The sequence below is a fragment of the Tinamus guttatus genome, unplaced genomic scaffold, assembly GCF_059628265.1.
Source record: "Tinamus guttatus ecotype Peru unplaced genomic scaffold, ASM5962826v1 Tinamus_guttatus_pri_ptg000048l, whole genome shotgun sequence".
NCBI classification, from domain to species: domain Eukaryota; kingdom Metazoa; phylum Chordata; class Aves; order Tinamiformes; family Tinamidae; genus Tinamus; species Tinamus guttatus.
Window position 1 is genome coordinate 3,690,222 of NW_028288582.1, and position 20,814 is coordinate 3,711,035.

Sequence of the window (20,814 nt, forward strand, 5' to 3'; positions counted from 1 at the left end):
CTCTCATTTTACATGAAGTCAGACCCTCTCTTATCCCTGGACAGATGCAGGATGATTGATTTTACAGATTTAATGCATTTCTCTCTTTTAAAAGAATTTTCTCTGCAAGACAGGATTTTTTTTTCCAATACAATATCTCCAATTAAATCACTGAAATATGTGCTTAACTGTAACTCCACAAATACTAAGCAAAGCACTTGATTGTGAGCTTACATACCTTGCGGACTCAAGGCTTTGGTTGCATTCATCCTAATTTCAAGGCTGTAATTTCAACACCAAATTTCCACTTCATTGGCCTTAAGGCCTTTTCTTTGACAGCTACTCCTGACAGACCTCAGTCTAAGAAGAAGTGATAGGGCACAAAGAACACTGCTTTTTTTCATTCACATTCCTGGAAAGGTGTGAAAAACAGAAATGAACAAAGAGGTTGTTACACAGACCAGAATGCCTTTATACTCAGTGTCCACTTCTGCAGGAAGACAAGACACATACATACTACAAAATACCTGTAAGGAAGGGAAAATTCATCCATTTTTTTCCATAGGGTTTGCTGTTTCAAGGCTGCATACTACATCGCTACATCATCTACATCTCTACAACAAGCAAGATGGGGAGAGGCAATTAAGCCTCCTATGCCTCCAAAAATCAGTGATTAGGAGTGTTAGATATATGGATCAAATTCTGGCCTAGTTTAGACCACCTGTAATGCCCGAGATGCCAGGGGTCTAAAGCCAGGAAAGAATTTGACCCATTCTAGCCAGACCTGGGAAAGGAGCACTCAGGCGGTCTCGCATTCAGTAGTTGCTGTGGAACAGACGTCGCAGTCACAGCGAATGGCCACTGGGTAGGTGTAAAACGGGTCCACGTTGGGGGCACACCTGGGCAGCTTCACCGTCACCGTCTTGGTCTCGTTGTAGGTGCAGACACGATGGTAAGCCTCAATGTAAGGTGGTTCCAGCACCGGTTTCTGCAGAGCAATGTGGCATTAGGCAAGAAGCAAGAAAAACCATGCAGAGTCTCAGTCCCTTCAAAGGGATTCAGAGTAAATACAGGAGCCACTGGATCAAGATAGAAAGGTCTATGGAAATAATTCTTAGGTTGTACCCTTCAACACCTGCTTTTTGGGATGCTGCCATCAGGGGAGTGGGTGGATGTGCATGTGCGTGCTCATCTAAAGTTCCCTTTAAGGCCGCCTGAAGGAAAACAAGAGCTTATCCAAAAAGCTGGGGTTTAGCAGAATAATAGCGTTGCGACCAAATGCACATGCTTGCTAAAAGCAGCTGCTTCCTTCCAAAAGCATTGATTTCTCATCAAAGAAAATGCTTGCAGCTGGAAACCCTTCTGCTTGCACAGGCTGCCATAAGATAAGAGGTGCATCCAGGTGCCAAACAGTGAGGGGGCTTCAGTTAGGCCAGTCAGACTGTACGTCCTACCAGGAACAGGCTCAAACAGCAGAGATGGCTGCAGTCTGGCCCTAGACAGCAGGAAGGGACAGTAGCCCGAAGGCTCTGAAAGTCACACCCCCCATGCATTATCATGGTGGCATTATCTTGAGGAAAAACGTGAGTTTTTCCTTGACAAAAGCCCCATTTTTTTTTCCAGAAAGTCCAAAGAGGTGCAAGACAGACAGGAATGGGAGACACTATAATCTCTTTCCTTGCTCAGATGGGAAAGAGCATAAGCTAACACAGCCAGGAAGTATTTTAAATTTTTTCCACCCATGGAAAAAAAACTGCCCTAGGAACAGAGAATGATGGTGAAGGAAAAAAAAAAAACAACAGAGGCAATATCCCAGCAGGCAGACATGCAGACAACCTCTTATCAACACCCCCCCTCCCCATTCACACATATCACAATCCTTTTTAGAAGCTGTTTGAGCCACCAAATAGATGCATTTATCTAGCTGACCTCCCAGTGGTACTCGCAGCACAGTAAGGGATGGTGCTGAGGAGCTCAGGGAGCAGGAGTCACAGGACAGCAAAGTGGTCCCTTGAAGGACCCTTATTCAACAGGGGACATTGGCAGCCAGTGACCTTTCCCCACTGAATCAGTGAAAGAAGAGGGTGAGAATCAGCAGTTGGGCCCTGGTTCTTCCTCTGCTCAGCAACAGAGTGTCCTTGCCTTTACATGGACAAAATCCCTCTGGAGTCACTGGAAGATTCCCTGAGTCCATTCATCTGGGTCGGGCCCCTCGAGCCATTGAGTAGTTCTCTGAAGTGTGTGCAGACTGACTTATGCTCTTTCTTGTTCCCTCTCCACGCTCCCAAACTAGCTCCTTTGGGTTTATACAGGCCTGTGATTTAAAACAGGACTGAATCAGAAAATAGACATTATCTCTGGGATTTGCTTTTCGGAACAAAATATATTACCCATCAATTGGGAGATCCATCTAATCTCAAGGGAATTTTCTTCCAGTGAAGTAAAAAGGCCTCTTCTCCTTAAGCGTTTAAGCTGTAAGAGGCTTTCAAATTGCATAATAGGAGTATTACATAAGTGCTTCATTAATATTGTCACATGGTACTCATCTCTCTGAAACAGCAGAAGGGAGGAGGGAACAATGTACAGCAGAGCGCTCAACGGCAATGGCCATGAGGTGGTCACCAAGGGGGATATGGCCCTTGTCTTCATCTGTCTCCATCTTCAGAAACGCACCACAGCTCCATCAGGAGCACAGCCACCTTCCCGTGGTGGTCATGGTGGCCCCATGGGGGCACCTGCCCAGCCGCTTTGTAGGGAGCTGCCAGGTTTAAGGGATATCGCCCCCACAGGAGTCAATGCCAGCCGGCCACCCTCACGCTCGTGTCCCGGGCCACGCTCACCTCCCACGTGTGACAGCGGCCCCAGCACGCGTCCGTGGTGATGCGCAGCGCCCTGCAGCCAGGCTTCTTGGCCAGGAAGGTGAACTCCCGCACGGCACAGCCCACGAAGGTGCGCAGGTTGATGCTGGGGGTCTTGAGGGTGCTGAGGCAGCCCACGAGCAGCAGGAGAGACAGAGAGCCCAGGGCCATGTGCTGGAGCTTCATCCTGAGGCAGGAGGGAGGCAAGCGGGGACCTGTGAGAAGTGGCCATCTTTGCCCAGAAGAGGGGCATATGTGGGAATGAGGGAACCATCTAGCTCACCAAAGGGCAAAGGCTTAGCGAAAAGGTCTGTACGAGAAAGCAGCGTCCTGCAGGATGTCCCCACCAGGCAGTGGGGTTTGCCTGGAGGCAGTAAAGCCACCAGCCACACACACATGCCCTCCTCCAGGCCCACTAGTTTGTTATGAGCTTGCACCAGACCAAGAGGCTTTGGTTGCCCTCTCTGGGGACACACATCTAGTTGGTGTCGGTCACTGGCAGACCTGACCTGGTAGGAACAGCCAGGAGTGCTCTGTCCACACCGTCTCATAGGGATCTGGCAGGTTCCCAATTTCGCCGCATATGGAGGAAGCAACTGAGCTGCAGCTCCGTCCACTTAGCAGGGTTAGGCCTGCTGTTGTCACCTGTACTTCAATGAGGGCCTCTAATCCTGAATTTATCCCACTTACCTTTTAGCTTAACTTGAAATTAAGTTTCCACTGAGTTCATACTATAACCTCTGGAGAAAGACAAGCACCTCCAAAGACTGATTCAGACACTGGAATTATGATTTCAACCCCCTGAGTCCTAGACTGGTGCTGGGTCCTTCCTAGGGCTGCAGCCAGAGAGCTGAAGCAACCTTGGGTTTCCCTCCGGCACTTACAACCCTCCCAGCTCAGACCCAGCCACAGCTGCTAAGCCATGAACAGAGCCAAGTAGACAAGGAAGGACATGGCCAAGGGGACCAGAAAGGATTTTAATTTCTCATACTTCCAAGCTGCCACCACTGGCCAAGTCCCTCTGATACTTGCTGTCTTTTTGTTTTAAACCTTTGGTGAAGAAGTTTAGCAGTGTCTCTGGTATAGCTTTTTCTCTCTCCAAAAAAAAAAAAAAAAACGAGATGGAAAATAGCTCAAGCCCTAAGCCACAAGATCATTCTACATTTCACATACTTGCATTGCATTTAAAAATGTTCACGTAGAAACCTCAGACTTGACATTTAACTTGGAGGGAAGATCAGCTAACTGAATTTGGCACACAGTCTTTTGTGCTTGGGGTTGTGTCCCTCAGTTGATACATTTAAGTCAGATGAACTTGCCCCCTCTTTTCGCTTGACTGATGTTGATTCCTCTAGGCTCCTATTAACCCAAACACTTAACTTTGCTAAAGCAGAGTTTTGGATCAGTACACGGAGGTTTGCTACAGTAAGCCCTTCACATATGGCCATGCATATACTACAGTCTCACACATGATTAAATGAGCATATGTTTATATATAAGCTTCAGAGCAGACTAAAATTTCCCATTTTTAATAACAGATATTTGAGACCAAAGGAGACAAACTTCAGAGCAAATTGAACACTTACCACTTTAGCAAAACCCGCTGCTTTATTCATGAGCAGGAATCGTGACAGAGCAAACACAGACACATACTCACCTAATGTGCCAGAGTCAGATGGCCTTTTGCAGTTCAAATTGCAGGTGGTGTTTCAGAGCCAGAGGAATAAGAGGAGATCGCCACAGGTTTGTGCTCAGCAGATCTCCTTCCTTAGCAGCTGCTACTGGGGTGCTTAATTGCTCACATTTATAGAAAGGATCTTGTCAGTCAAGCCAACATAGAGGCCAATCCTTACTCAAACTACCCAAAGCATCAAAGACATTCACTCAAAAATCAAGCCTCTCCTTTCCCACAACGATTAGCTTAAAGGGTAGAGTTTCATACCACAACCCCTGAAACAAAAGGAGTGTCTTGGTGAGTGACATAATTTGAGTGAAATATTGAGCATGCACTGGGGCAAAATGGATCTTCTTTTCCGTAGTGGAATTGCAACACCTTTGCAAGAAGATTGTAGGCTGGCACGGAAATAATCATCGCCCCTACTTAGCAAGCCATGAGTGAACCCCCTGAAGGAAAACTTCACAAATATTTGTGTGAACAAAACCCTGCATTTATGTCAACTGCATAAAACCTGTATTCGACTGCGCTGTGCAAGCTAGGGCAAGGATAGAGGGAGAAGGTGGGAGAAGTTTTCTTGACTAGTCAGGCAGCTGTCACATAGGCAAGCAGCACTGTGCAAAGGAAATCTAGAAATCATGTCCATTGCCTTCACCGTGCAAATAAAAGTTTCAGCTATCTATAGGACAGAAGGCGGCTGAGGAACCTTGGAGCTGTCAAGGTCTTACTGGCAGCAAGGCTGTGAAACACAAGTGGACTGAGAAGTGCAACCATACACACACAGAGAAGTCATGTGCCCTCACTGTTCGACCACGAGCTCCCAGCCATACCGTGATTTCCCATTGCTCCATGGTCCAAGTCCCAGGCACGCCTGGGCAAAACAAGTGCCAGTGACTACAGACCCTTCAGGATGCTCCTGTTAAAGAATGAGGCCACAGCCCTGAAAATAGAAGACATTACAGATCAAATTTCATTCTATGAAGGCTGAGAAAAGAAAAACAAACAAACAAACATGTATTGATGTCCAGAATATGAAGTTACATACACACAAAGTGACTTTCATCACTTTGTTAATTTACCTTATGAAAATCAAATGTGTATTTTTGATGAGTTGTGCTCAGTCCTACTCAGTGAGTATGGCCTAAAAAAACTACATGCAGGTATGGCCCTTGCTTCAGTTCCAAGGTCCAGAGCAAAAATATGTTTACAGTATCAGGATCCATATTCAGTCTGGCTTTGGAGAACCCACAAAATGCTTGTTTTACTTTACTTTCCAGATTTAAGCAATCATTGTCTGTTTGTTTTACCTCCTACTATATGACCCTGGTCAGTAAATGACACTGGTGACATGCACACACACTGACTTGTCATAGACTTATTACTCACCTCTGAGTTGTGCCTCTGTTGTCTAAATTAGGAAATGGTGCTTGGAAGCAGTGGAGAAGGGAAGCAATTCTCTTGAAACCTTGTGTGAAATCTCTGGACATTTTGTATATGAGATGATTCGTAGCAGCAGTGTCTAAACTGGGCTTATGGGGTGATGGTGCTTGCATCTGCACAACCCGACCAGACCGTCGTCTTAATTCTTCCCTTTCTCTCACCTTTTTCTCTCCCCAAAGTTACTCCTTTTAACCATGTATTGCTCCTGTGGCAGCACAGCAGATCCATACCAAGGCTCACACTTGATCATGTGAGAGGAGGAGGAACAAAGAAGGGAGAAATACAATTTTAACCAAAAAAAAAAAAAAACACCACCAAAATTGGATGGCTAGGGGAGGAGTACTCTTACTCTTGCTCATCGTTATTCATAGAGCCTTCTCCAACCCTGAGTGAGGACCCATCAGGAGGACACTGGAAGAGAAGTACTCAGCAGAGTCTCTTGGGCTGTGCCACCATTTACTTTGTTTGCTACTAAAAACAAGCAAAATCAGAGAAAAAGCACAGTGTTCCTGCAGGGTCTCAATAAATAGAGCTGATCACCAAAACATGTCAGGGGAACCTTTTCTCCCATTGAAACAGCGAGGAAATGAAGGCAGTAGGTCCAAAGTCAGATCCACCACAGGGAGGTTAAGGGGAGAAATCAAAGTTTTGTCACTGGTCTAAAAACACCAGTGATTTTTTCATGTTGTGTCAAATTTTGATTTCAGAGAACATTATTTTTTTCATTCCAGCAACTCAATAACCTCTGTTTTTCACCATATTTCTCAGTCTCTCTAACAGAAGTTTTTCCCAAAATTGTGAGGGGGGTTTGGAGAAGAAAAAATGGACAAAATATGTCAGCTCTTAGCTCACTAGCTTCCTACTGTCCTCAGTGATATTAGCTGGGTTAGGAGCTGAAAAACGGAGCTTGTGGAGACCTTGTGAGTCATCTCAAAAAGACCTTTTGTAAGCAAAGAACTGGAAGACAGCACAGAAATTAGGAAGCTGAGATAGTACTATGAAAAAAAGGGGTGAGATGAAGCAGATACGAGTAGGCAAGGAGGTACAGTAGGAACAGAGAGTCAATGGACTAGAAGTTCATGTTGGGTCAGTCACAGGACAGGAGCAGAGATGTCCTATATATAATGAAACAGCCAAGGGAAGCAGTAACTCTGAGCAGCTCCGTATAGAAGTTGTTGCAGAGAACCACGTAGGTGACTGGCAGGCCGGGAAGAAACTCATAGCTGTCCAAGTAGGCCAGGCCAGAGGTTTTTAAGCAATGGAAACAAGAGCGAACACGCAGAGAAAGAGGTATCAGAACTTTGGTCAGTGTCAGCATAAGAAATGAGGAGTTAGAGTTGGCTCTCACCAATATCAGAAAGGGTGGCTGTGAGTTCAAAAGGAACAGAAAAGGAGAAATGGATGAGAAAATAAGGTTTGCTGCCCAAGCACTCCCAGGAGCGGGCACCCAAGAGAGGCTCCGGTTCAGGTTAGAATGGAGCAAGTCAGAAAGCCAGACGTGTGTCAGCCAAGCAGGAGAGGAAGCTATATATGCTAATTGTAATTTGATGAACTCATCTAAAAATAATTAGCACCAGATTCTTTTTTTTTTCTCCTCTACAGCTTTATCTGCTTCAGACCTTACTGCCTCAATAGCTTGTTTTCTTCTTTTGCCAGTAGTTCTGTACAGGAGATAACCTTTGTGTCCCCAGAATAGCATTACAAACAAGTACATTAAGATTCGTTAATCTCCCCTCACAGCTGCTGCATATTTGTCTTGGAATGTGACTTTCTGTCATTTGCTAAATTTCTAAACAATGTGAAGAATGGATTTGGAAGGGGAGAGACAAAGTAGGTTTAACCTTGAGAGGGCACGGCTGATCCGTAAATTAAAATCAAAGGAAGCGAGTAAAGCTCTTACAAACACTGTGACAGAAACACTGCCAAGCGTTAAGTGCAGAAAGCACAATGCGGCCGTCAGGAAACGTATTCTGAGACGGTAATTAGATAAATGTTGACTTGCCCTCCGAACAATGGGACACCAGCCCCAATTGAAGGTCCCCGCGCACAGATCCACTCCTCCCGCTTTAGAAGACTTCTGCTCACTTCCCTTCCGAGCTGAACGCAACACGAACTGGCAGCAGCTGAGTGAGTCTTGGGACGAGAGGAATGAAGTCAGAAAAGAGGATTTGTCAAAGTCTGCTGCGGAAGGAAAACATGCCACGCTTAGTACTTAGGGGAATGAGAGATCTTAAAGAAAAACGAATTATTCCTTGGTGCTTGTGAAGGTATCTGCTTTACAAATGGCCAAGTGGTCCAATAAATAGAATAGCAAAAGCCCGTCCAGATCTGGATTGCTATGAAATAACACTGCATTGACTGCAACAATATTGTAGTTGCTCCAGTACAGACCCCGACCTACCAGCATTGCTGTAACAGGGAAACTGCCAAACACCATTCAGCACCTCCTAAGATAATTCCTGCAAAGATAAATCCATACCATAACTGGAAATTCAGTTCAGACTTTTGATATCAACTTGTTTTTATCCAATATGGACAAACATAGTTTGTGTACATTTACTAAAATTCCTGGTTTGTACATATGGTACCTCAGAGGGCTGGACTTCTCAAGCCTGAAATATTGTGCAAAGTGTTTTGGAGAAAAAACTCAGGAGGAAAGATGTAAGGGAAATTTGGGATTTCCAGGGAGAGCAAAGGATAGGCTTCAACAAAACACACCCTGCTCCCACCATGCAAGGATAGCTACAATTAAAAATAAATAATAAAAAAGAGATCTGGTAGACTGTTTGCTTGACATCAGTTCCTGCTTAAGCAGGGACAATATTGATCTAGGAATTTGTTAATGAAGAGTGAAAGAGCTAAACTATCAAAAGTGCAGGCTAACATGGTTTAGTAAGAGACAGACCTTTAGAAACAAACAAGATTCAATTTTTTTTATTCTATCAGAGGTTTGGCCAATACCAATAACTGCTCAAAGCAAGTTTACTGAGATTCTGGTGATGCTGTGATTCCATAGCTGGCACTCAGAGTCAGTAAATTACATGTTGGAAGGATTAAGAGTTGGTTAGTTCACATTTCTCAAATACTGACTGCTGGGAAGAAATTACCCAAAACGTGGAAATTACGAGGAAGTCCCCTAAAGATTTATGAATTGTTATATATACAGTGATATCAGGAGAAAAAGAAAAGAGGTGCCTGGAACATATGAAAAGGAGAGTGAAGGCACAACTCAAGCTCAGGCTCTGGAATTCCTTAATCATGGTCCTTAGGAAAGTCAAATGGCTTCTTAAATTGCCAGGCCTTTTTTTTTTTTAAGAAAAATATATTTGTCAAGCGTAGTTTCTAGTAATAGAGAATAAAACACAACTTAATTAGAGGGGAACTGGATTCCCCTCTTTGTTTTACCTATGACATATATACAATATGATCAGAACCAAGAAAATCTTTTTTAGGGAAAAAGTATCAATTTAAGGATTAAGGAAAAAAAGGCAAAAAGAGAATATGAAAGCTAGAGCCACCAGATAAACTTACTATTGACCACTGTTGATGTACATGCCATGAAATTATATGAAAATGGGTCTAATCAACTCCAACATCATTCTCAATATAGAGATTCAAATTTCCCCAGAGAACATAGACATTTGCTTGGCATGAAGTGTTACAGCAAGTCCCTAGTTCCTGACACATTTTGAGCTCATCTGACATCTCTAGAGCAAGGCAATGTGTGGCTGAATCTGACAGTAAGTAGCACCCGGTAAATGACAGCGTCCAAGACTGGCATTCCTCTTTGTTCAACACTTGACCCCATCTCCAAAAAAGTCAACCAGGAAAATTGCCTGGGCAATACCTGCAGAACTGGTGCTAAGGGACTGTCAAAGTGGGCCAAGCAACTTTTGATATGTTCTTGCAATGCAGGGGAAAGTACATTAGAAAGCACTCTTCACACAGAAAGTGGCATTGAGCAATCACTGAAGCCTGGGATGTCTGCTCGTTTATGGATGCATATCAAAACAGACACATGGGTTTTCTGGTGTCTGGTTAGTGTTGCAACAGTACTGCAGCTTCTGTTCATGAACCCTACCAGGCCACCTGCTTCCACAGTACTCGTTCCTGAAATATATTAAGTCCCGTTATTCTGTCCAAGTTGCTATAAGCAGCAAGAGGATTCAACAGATGTAAAAAGAATTAAGGTAAAGAGACCAATAGAATGATATATACAGAAAACCACATTTTTAAGACAATCAGAAATGCTATAATCAGCAAAATGGAAGACACTTACTATTGAAAGATGATAGCAGTGTGCTTTGCTTTATATTTCTGAGGTTCTGGAATGCAAGCTTTAAGTTTTATAGCATTTAATCTTATGCTTTATATTTGTCTTTATCAAACCTGTATTAATAATTACTTCTGAACATCACACACTCTGTAATGAGCTTTATGGTTTTCACACCCTCTTTTGGTTAGGTTTGTCTGCAAGACTCTTCATTTATGGACATTATTCTGATCTTACTCGGGCAGGTGTAATTCAAGAATTCAAATCTACTAGAGATGCTAACTGTTGACATGGGTAAGAACAGGGTGCTGTAATTGCACATCTTGCAATTATCTGGAGATCTGCTCTAATTTCATTGCTAGGTGAAAGTGATCCCACAATAAATGTAGATGCTAGATAATTTATATGTGACTGACAACAACCATTTTGGCTCAAATCACGTCTGCATTCCATAGCTTTCCCCTAAGTCTTTTGAAAGACGATTTCAGGCCTTTTTGACTGTCTAGAAGGCAATGACGCAACATCCTTAATCCCCTCCTCTGGGCTCAGCAGTTGAAGATGAAACTTCTTAATCAAAACTACAGAAGTTCAAAGATACATTAGCTTAATTCATTCATTTCCCTATTGTCTGTGTTCAGACTGGACTGGGAAAAAAGACACCTTGTTCAAACATGCATCACTACCAGAGTCACTGCTCTCTTTTCAACACGGTCTCAGTGAAGCTCACAAATCAGACAAAGCTGGAAAAAAAGTCTTTTGAAGAAGTTACTGTCTCTTCCTTTGAATCCTGTTAGAGTGAATTCATAGAACTACTGAACTTTTCAAAATCCAGTCAGGAAAACACATATGAGGATCCCGAACCCCACAGAGGCCCATGGTCAAATCAAAGATTACACAGCAGAAACCCAGAGAGGTACAAGCAAAAGTCACCATCAAACTTGTGGTGTCCCTCACAAGCACTGGCCAGAGCCAGGACCACTGCTGGGGGCAGCACAGCAAGCAAGCCCAATGTGTTACCTCCAGGCCATGATGGGTGCCAGGGTGGTTGCCAGCTCACTGCTGTGTACCTTGGCTCACAGTCCATCTCAAAACCCACCCTAGAAACCAAGCAGAGAGCCGACACGCTAACCCAGAGCAAACCATCCATGCCACACACGTGCTGCAGCCTGTGAAGTGCCAGCTCGGCACAGAGTGAACAAACGCTCCATCCAGAGCAAGATGTTCACACAGGAACTTACAGGGTTTTCAGAAATAGAGCAGTGCCCTGAAGGTGGACAGCTCTGTGTGATTGGTAACACATCCCTCATATTTATAACTTATTTACAAATTCAGAAATTGTGTCTTTGTTCTGATGTCACAATAATAAATGATCATTTTCTATATGAATGGAAAGTTCAGGTGGGAGCCAGTAGCCTTCTACATACAGATTAATCGATACAGATTAACTGAAAGAGAACCACAAGTTCAATTTCATGGCACTATTGCTATACAGCTCTGCTTTTCCTCAAGCAAACTTTATATTCAATGGTCTCTGTAAACTATGTCTAATTTAATCAGATTAGACAGAAAAATCTCGATTAATACAAAATGCTTTTGTTGGTTAAAAAGACTTCCAAAGATTAATATGTAAAGATCCAATGGTCTAACAAGACAAGCTTCATGCTTCACAGAGTTTTATACTGTATTGGATTCCAACGATTTATGCTATTTTTGATTATGCTCAGAGGTCAAAAGTGTAAATCACAACCTAGTGCAATAATTTCTTGATTCGCTGGCAGCTGACATGTGGCAAAAAGACAGCAAAATCCAGCTGTTTAAATCCTAAATCAGCCGTTTGCCTCGAAACCCAGCAGTGAAATGACTAAAAGGTATGTTTTCACAGGAGTGTGCCAAACTATACCCCTGGGATCCCCACTCAAGTTGAAATATTAAAAGAGCCTGAACCCCTTTGATATCTAAAGAATACAGCATACAGATGTTGCTTTATATGGAAAATGCATTACAAATGACTCAATGATAAAGCTGGAAAGATAATAAAATGTTATTTTGAAGCTTATACATAAGTCTAGAAAAGTTATGGCTCACCTTTTTAATCAACATCAGCAATGAGTGTATTAAAGGACTAATTGTCCTTCAGGCTCCAGAAGAGCACGTTTAGTTGCACAGAACTGAGTTTCTGAACCCACGGGCCTCTCATATCGCAGCACACACCATAGGTGAGATTTGCAAGAGTTCGGTAGTAGCCAAATCTCCACAGCCACTAATAAGGGAAAACTCGCCCTGCAGAGCTTGTTCCTGGAGTGCTGAAAAGGTATCATTATATGTGCAAGCTGGAAGACCACAGTCAAATAATTATCAATTGTCCTGCTTTGGGAGGCCCCACCTAGCATGGAGTTTTGGTAGAACTAGGAGTCTCTTTAAAGAGAAGAGATCCATCACATGGAGAATTCTGCATGCCCGAGTTTCTGAGTCTTTCCATTGAAAGGCACCTAACTTTTTTTTTTTTTTTTAACTCAAGGAGTCTCTCGTAACGGTGTTACCAGAATGATTAAACTTGAATAAACTTTTACCTTCCCTCATTTTGTTTGTCTGATTACATGTTTAGAACTGCATCCATAGAAGTGTTGTTCCGAGGCAATAGTTTCACAAACCTCTTTCTATTTAAATTTAAATCTAATATTAAAAACAGGCAGTGACTCCTGACTGATCAGCAATGGTTCCATACAGTTTTCTCCCATACCAATCCAAGGGCAGGACTGAAATGAGAATTCTTCCTACCACAGAAGTGTGGGATGCCTAAAATCCTGTTCAAAGAACTCTGCTTTGGAGGTTGGCCTTGTGTGCTAAGAGGATTTTTATCACTGGGCACTGGATCTGGGCCTCCATATGAGCCTGAAGAGGGATCATGACTTTTCATCCAGAGGTGTTTTCCATGAGAGGAGGCACAAAGCAGAGCTTCCTGGCCCTTTTGTTGCCCTATCTTGAACATCAAATAGGAGGACGCCAACCTCTCCAATCCCCTAAAAACACACACAAATGCACAGGCCTGTTTAAGAGAAGCACCTATGGAGAAAAGGGGTTGGAAAGGTGACGTCCCCCCTCTTCTCAGGGAAGCCCTTCTCTCCAAACTCCTGGCACCACGTTTCATTTGGGAGACTGCTAGAGAAATGTCAGATGCACTAAACTTGAAGCAGCCAAGTGCCTGGCCATGTTCAAGGAACCATTAGCCTGAGACGTGAAAGTCATGGCCAAAAACCGAAACAGGATGATGGGCGGTCAAAGCAAGAGAGCCAGACTCAGCACCTGACTGACACAACTACAGCAACTCCATCCTGCCCCCTTGGGGCAAATGCAGGAGTATCGAGTTTGTCTGCATGTAGACTGAGTTGATACGCTCAAAAATGACTCTCTCCCCTAGATTCTTAAGCTTCCCTGGGCATCTTTGAAGGAAAAGAAAAGTACAGTAGATTTTGCCTGGTTTTTGCTTTCACTTTGTTCCAAACCCTCATTCTTCCCCAGTGTCCCTTCTCCTTTGCTGGTACGGTACAGAGCGGTGCATTTCGTGCAAGCTAATTTCTTCCAGGGTCTACAAAACCTCAGTCCACTTCCATTGCAGGGTACCAACATGGGAAGTATGTACGCTGCTTCTTCACATCATGATAGTAAGTTATACTGCTTAATTTCCGTATTTTTTCACTCTAACACCAAGTAAGCAGCTTTGGCTCAAGACAGTTTAAGTAGTAATAATGGAGAGTCTCAGAGGGGAAATAGTGGCTTAATAACATTGTTCATAAAATAACAGCCACCCATACACCAGCAAAGGCTGCTTACCCACACTGAGAAACAAAAAGGTTCCTTTAAATCTCCTCAAAGCAGAACGTCACCTTTTTAACAGAGGTGCCCTGTTCATAACCAAAATCTTTTGCCCAGAGACACTGTGTCTAGGAAGCCTCAGACAAACTACCTCTACGTCACGTCAAGGGGTTTTTTCTGTGTGTTCGTGCACGTTAAACTGCATGCTCACATACTTTTGTCAAATAATGCAGCATAAATTTCCTCAGGATTTCTCCAGGAGGAATGGGCACATCTCTAACACATGTGGGAGGAGAAGTGGGATTCCACATTCCCACTGAAGCTTAAGCGCATTAAAGGTTCCTAGAGGTCACATTGCCAATATGTACAGAAGAGCAGATGAGATTAGCAGGGCAAATTTACTGCAGGAAGAGGAAACTGAGTCCACATCGCTCCGATCTGTGCTGCCCAGCTTCCCATGCAGACAAGGCAGATTCATCCAATAACCTCAACCTCATAGACCTTTATTTTGCTTAGCTGACAGCGATGTGACCAGCATGGACTCCAGCAGGAACCGAATTGAGACCTGCAGTTGCCAGAAGGGACGCACTCGTCTGTCTCATCACGTTTCTCTACTTCGGTTTCTCCGCTGGGAGGGCCTCCCTCATTCAAGCAAGCACGAGTGTGCCCAGGGTGAAAATATTACTATTTTTTATAGTAATAATAATGATAATAATAATAAAACACTTAAGCTAATGAGGGAAAAACACGCTTTGGATTTTTGAGATAAGAAATAAAATCCCTTTCTGTTCAGGACTAACCCACACAAAGTCACAGGACAGTTGAGGTTGGAAGGGGCTTTCAAAGGTTATCGAGGTTTTCTACACATCCTCTTTTCCCCACCTCAGAGCATCTGGTTGACTTTGGATCATGACCTACTCGCTACATCCAGCTCTGAAACCCTCACATCATCAGGACAGAGAATTTCTTTCTTCCAAGAGGTGTGAGTTGACCTGCTGGAATCCAAGGTCAGGGCGGCTCATGTGGACTCAGCTCCAGCGGGCAGGAGGAGCAGCCTCCATATGGGACAACTGCAGCTGGTGGGCACAGGAGCTCCAGGAGGGGGGCACGCGGTTGGGGGCTGCAGTGGATCTGGCAATGGAGCAGTGGTTGCCTCTTGAGGGAGGGAGGAGAGGTTGTGGTAGGGTGAAGGAAAGGTGCTCTCCGATGAGAGGAAGCAGTGGGTGAGGAAGGTGCGTGTCCCTTTGGGACAAGGAAAGGTCAGGGGGTGGGAAGACACCCAACTGCCCAGGGAACCATTCCGGGAAGGGACAGTGAGACCTGGAGCAGCAGGAGTGGGAGGTGACTGCTGCGTCCAGAGCCCGGGCTGGGACAGGGAGGGACCAAAACACCTGCCCCGAGGTGCCTCCCTGTCCCCTTCCCCATGGGCACAGGGCACCTTGATGCCCCTCTCCTCCCAACGCCCTTCCCGTCCTCCTTCTCCAGGCAAAAATAGGAGCCCTCCAGCTCTGTGGGCTGTCAGAGACGTCTCCAGATGTTAAGAAGTTACTTGGCAAATACATGATTGCCGAGTGAACCAACAAGGAAAACGAAGGGGCCAGACAGTATGTGAACACATGGAAAACAGCTCAGGATTACAGTATAGGAAAATACATTTCAAAGAAGTGCTTTGGGAACTTCAACCACTGCCAGGTCAGGCAGCACAGAGGAAAAAAAGCCCGGGTGGAAGTAAGGTCATGCAATTTAAACTGACTTCCAGTATTTCCACGACAAGCTTCAAACCACTGCCCTACAGGTTACCTGTGTTTTGCACATCCTAGGGATTGGAGAAGTGCATTGTAGGGGCAATGCTTCTGTTTCATCTGATTTTTCATTCAATAAAGCACCAAGGCAATCACACTGTTCCCATTTCTGCCTTGGAATCACCCTACCATAATGCATGAAGCTTGGTCAGACAGTTGCTGTGTGAAATTAAGCTCATGTGAAAAGACAACTTAAGCATTGGAACTGGAGTTGTCTTTTTATTACTGCAAGATCTTGACTCCATGTTAACAGTCCTTGCTGCATTAATGATGCAACTAAAACAGGATACCCCTCATCAAGGACTAAATAAAGCCTGATCAAAATAAGCATGACTCTAAATGCCTTATTTTTATGTTCTGTTTTCCTAGACAATGAAGCCAAGCATTCACATTTAATTATTAGATTTCAAATTGCAGTAATAAGTTGGATGTTTTTCCATTAAGTTATGCTCTACATACATTTCATTGCCAAGGTCTTGAGACTAGTTTGCTATTTTCGAATAGAAAAAAGAAAAATAAATCTCTTTAATTGCAGTAAATTTAATAGGGATATAAATTAGGCTCGGTTAAAAGAAAAAAAAAAAAGGAGTTTCTCAACAATCTAACTAATTTAGCTAATCTCTTTTCTTAGACACTGAATTCACAAGTTAAGTAGCACTGCATACCTGAGCACCTTCTGCAAGACACGGTGCTCCTGCTTTGGTTAAATGCTTAGGCCTCGTCGGTGGAGGCAAGTCCAGAGCACTTGCTACAAACCAAGGGGCTGCTGTCGTAATAGAACTTCTCATAATGCAGGAAATAGCCCAATATTCCTTTATGCTGAAGTTTCCTAAGGAAGCAAAGCCTGTGTCGTCACGCCACGTGTACCGGCCTACCTGCACCTTCTGCACGGGTTAAGCTCATCTCCATGGCAGAGAGTTGCTGCCTTGGACACCGCTCTTGCAAGCAGTAGAGGAGAGGGACGTATTCAAATTTACCATGAGCAGAATTATCACTAGAACAAGAGAAAACAGAAGTAGGTTGGGGTGGGGGGAGAGAAAGCGGAAGGGGGGAAAAAAATCATTTGCTTTGTAAACTTATGGTATCATGCTGCCAAATCAAATTGCTTATTGCCTTACAACTTTAGCTAGTCTGCTGCATTTATTGAAGCACTTCTAAACATTGGAGCAAGTTCACAGAGCATTCATTCAGACAGCATGAAGCACTTTCAAAGCACGTTACCAATAAATTGTCTCCTGCTCCCATTTTGCCCTGACCTAAATTACCAAATAGATTATAGCGGTGGGATTTGAAGCAGGAGAAGGATCTTTTAACAATTCAAGATGATAATTTTAGAGGAAGTTAATAGATTGAAGGTTATCCCAGAAATAGCATTTCATCTGAAAAACTCCATCTGAGTTTCTGCAAAAGCAGCAAGAGGTGTTTTCTGATTCTCTGCTTTCTGATTCTGTATGAGGCCCGCTCAGAACAAGGCTCCAAAGAGCCACTTGAAACCTCTCAGATCTTTAGCCAGTACCAACATAGCCGTGTCACACGCGAAGCCATTTGCTTAGATAAAACCAAACCACCCAGCCTTCCATGGCCACCAACCCTGGCCCCCTTCTGCCCTGTTTGAAGAGAAAAGCAAATTTTGCTGGAGTTGTTGAGGTCATCGTAAGTCTTTGTGCTTGGGCTGGGGGAGCCTTGCGGGAGCTTGGCACCCCTTAACACCAAAGGGAGGGCAGCCCAGCTTGCTGCTTTACAGAAGACAGCGCTGCTCCCTGCGCAGTCCTAGGAGCTTTTTTTAATCCAGTCAGGACTGACGTTGGAATCCGCGGCGCAATCCCCAAGCATGCGAACAATTGCTGTGTGAGCAGAGCCGGGTACAGCGTAATATCCCAGTAATATCCCTTTATGCTTGTGAAATGCCCTGGGGACTAATAACAAATTCCCGCTGTCTGAATTCCACCTTTGCTTGCTCCAGCAGAGCACTGAGCTGCCAAGTTTCGGTCTGCTTCATGATCCAGCAGTTGTCGACTAGAACCTGCCGCCTCTAAGATGCTTGGAACGTGGGGTGCATAAGGCAGATGCCCCTCCGTGTTTGAAAGGCTAAACCAACCCAGTCCTCACCATGAAAAAATAAAGCAAACAAAATAGACAGTTCTGGTATCAATATTTCGGTTATACAGTTATTTTCATCATATGCACACGATCTGCATAGCCAAAGAGACAGTGGAAAATTCATAGGGATCTTCCCACAGGCAGGAGATGACAGCAAGCTCCAGCTCTACTCAGTAAGTTCCACAGAGCTAATCCTAGGAGATGACCGAGCCTGCAATGGGCTGTTTGACCACCTTTGCTCTCACAGATACTGTGTCTGCCTGACCAGGAGCACTGCGGTGAATGCAGAACCTGCACCTAGACACTGACAATCTCACAAACAAAACTGTAATTGTCACAAGAAAAATGCTCCTACCTCTGGGTCCCCAATGGCTGCACGGCAGCTGGAAAAACACAAGACTACAAGGGAACTACAAAAAAATGAGAGATTTTTTTTTCAAACCTGATCAGAGCCTTGTGTATCCAAAAAGGCTTTGAAGGCAACTGCTGCATTTTGCTGCCAGAGGTTCGCAAAGATCCTTAGCTGAGGCCCCGTCTTTCCTTAGGATCAGGCCAATCTGCTGGAGCTTCCTTGGGCCTGGGCTGCAGGTTGGCACAGCTCTCCCCAGGGCCCCGCTCCGGACGCTTCGTGCCACTACTGCCTCGTGGTCGTTGCTTCGTCCATAAGGGAAACGGAATCGTTCAACCACCACAAACAAGAATCGGCCTCGTCTTTATAACGGGATGCAGAGGCTGTATGGGGTATCGTGGCTGTCCTCCCTTTCTCACGTTCTCTTCAGACTTCCCCAGATGTAAGGATAATGCAGAAGGTCCCAGATATTTTCAAAGGGGTAGCAGAGGTCCGAGCCACTGTCCAGCAATGCAAACACTTTTTTCCCCTGTATATCTCAAACTTTTTGTTCTTCCTAAATTATTCCTAATCTCTCATGTCATTTATGGGAAAAAGGTATTGGATTTTTCATGTGACGGGAGCTTCACAAAGATGTGTAGTGCTGAGCACATTTCCCTTCAAGGTATTTATTAGCGAACCCAGTGCATTTGCTTTGGCTTTGGCATTTAATCTTTAAATACATAGATAGCTTTGAATTCATAGTGCAAGACCTTATATCACTTTTTAGTTTTAATACCCAAAGTACCGCTTCACTGTACATTAAAGTGGTAATTGAATACAGACTTGGGAACAGCTTTTATCTGCACACAAACCCATTTTTTGCAGGCCACAGACCTCTGATCTGGGGTCCAAACTCAATTTAAGATAAAACCAGCAGCTCTGCTATTACATGAGAAAGCAAAACATTCCTTGGAAGGAAATGCACAGACAAAAAGTTTGCAAAGCAATTATCACTACAGAAATTAGAAATCTGCTTTTTAAGCTTTTAATTCTATTCCTTTAAAGGTTGTTTTCTATTTTTCCAAGTACAGAAGACAAATCCTACCCTGAAGGCCAAATTAGAGCAAGTTCCAATCTTAAATGTTTTTAAACAGCTTCCTTGGAAAATACTTGCCTTGCAGGAAGAAACTAAAGAAACTGTTTTCTACATGAGGACATTAAGTGATCTGAATATGGTCTTACGAGTATTAAGGAGATTTCTGATAATAAAAGCTTCTAATAAAGGCATGCATGATCCGCCCGCTGAAAAAAAAATTATCTGGCAATATTCAAAATGGGAAGAATGTTTAAGAGAGAGGTTGATGGAACAGTTCACCTAGAAAAGTGGCATTTTCCAACCAGATGTTTAATGCACATGGGGTCCCATTTTGCTGCAGCATCCGTGACTCGCACACTGCTATGAGCGCCCTGCCCGGGCACTACCCCTCACCGGGCTCTACCTGCTCTTCTCTCCAGGGTGTCTCCCACGGACGCGACCATCCCGGGCTCCTCTCTCGCTGCGTTTTGGTCCTTTACCTGCTGCCAAACGCTCAGGAAGGCTCAGGAAGACGCCGAGCACCTAGTGCCTGTTCTCCTCTCCGCAGAGCTCCTCGCTGCCCTCAGCGCTGGCCTTGCGCGCGTTGCATTTAACGCACACGAGCGGGTACCTGAGATGAGCGGTCACTGCAGAGCAGCTACACGGAGTTTGGATGGGAGGAGGTGGAAAAAAAAGCCAAGCACCTGGAAAACACTTCATTGCTTCTTTATTTAGATGCACCCACAGTACAGAGCCTCTTGAGCATGTGCACAAGAGGAAGATTACACATTTATAGCTGGGAGCACCATTGAGGTTGAGTTTCTTTGATACCATTTTTAAGAAAGTAAACTCTTTCCAAAGAATGACATTTGAATCCAAGAGCTTAAGACCTGCTTGCACTTTATCCAGAGGTGGAAGATATTTTTATTATTACTTTGATGTAAGAGTAGAAGACATTTTCACAGGCTGGTTAGACCAGTCTATATATTTTCATATGCACCTTTTAATATATATAAAAAATGCTCCATTTTTGCCCCCCTCCCACAGACAGTTAAATGCATCTAAGTTGAAAAACAGTAATGGACCAGAGCATTCCTATGGGGAAAAAAGAACTTTTGCTGCCCTCTCCTGCTTAAACAATGAAATGCTAAAATATTAAGAGATCTATGAATCTAATGCTAACCTTTAAACAAAAAGCATGACAGGTCATCTGCAATACTACAATCAAAAATAGGACGACGACAAGAAATGTATTGGTACTATTTATATTTGAAAGCTCCTCATTGTTACATGAGGTTATGAATACAAGGTATTTACAAGTGACCCAAATAGCAAAGACTCGTATTCAGAGGTCGTGATAAAAAGCATGTGCTTCTGTGGATAGGAAGCAACACTTGGACTGACATTTGGAATCCAAATTAGTTTCATCCTCTTTCAAGATCCTGCTTCATACACTTGGAAAAATGAA

The 20,814-nt window shown here is 44.0% G+C and overlaps 1 protein-coding gene across 1 annotated transcript; it reads right to left on the reverse strand.

The window, feature by feature from the left end:
• Nucleotides 1-738: 738 nt before the first annotated feature.
• On the reverse strand, nucleotides 739-3,023 carry GPHB5 (glycoprotein hormone subunit beta 5). The gene is made up of 2 exons (XM_010218134.2): nucleotides 2,820-3,023; nucleotides 739-967 (listed from the first exon to the last, which is right to left on the reverse strand). Exons 1-2 carry the CDS (start codon nucleotides 3,021-3,023, stop codon nucleotides 779-781), a joined length of 393 nt encoding a protein of 130 aa, XP_010216436.2. The 3' UTR covers nucleotides 739-778.
• Between the last annotated feature and the right edge of the window lie 17,791 nt (nucleotides 3,024-20,814).

Bases quoted from the DNA above. Each gene is read 5' to 3' on its own strand.
- GPHB5 (XM_010218134.2), bottom strand. From the start codon at position 3,023: ATGAAGCTCCAGCACATGGCCCTGGGCTCTCTGTCTCTCCTGCTGCTC. The intron at 968-2,819 runs GTGAGCGTGGCC...ATTGCTCTGCAG, and splicing joins GCCGCTGTCACACGTGGGAG to AAACCGGTGCTGGAACCACC.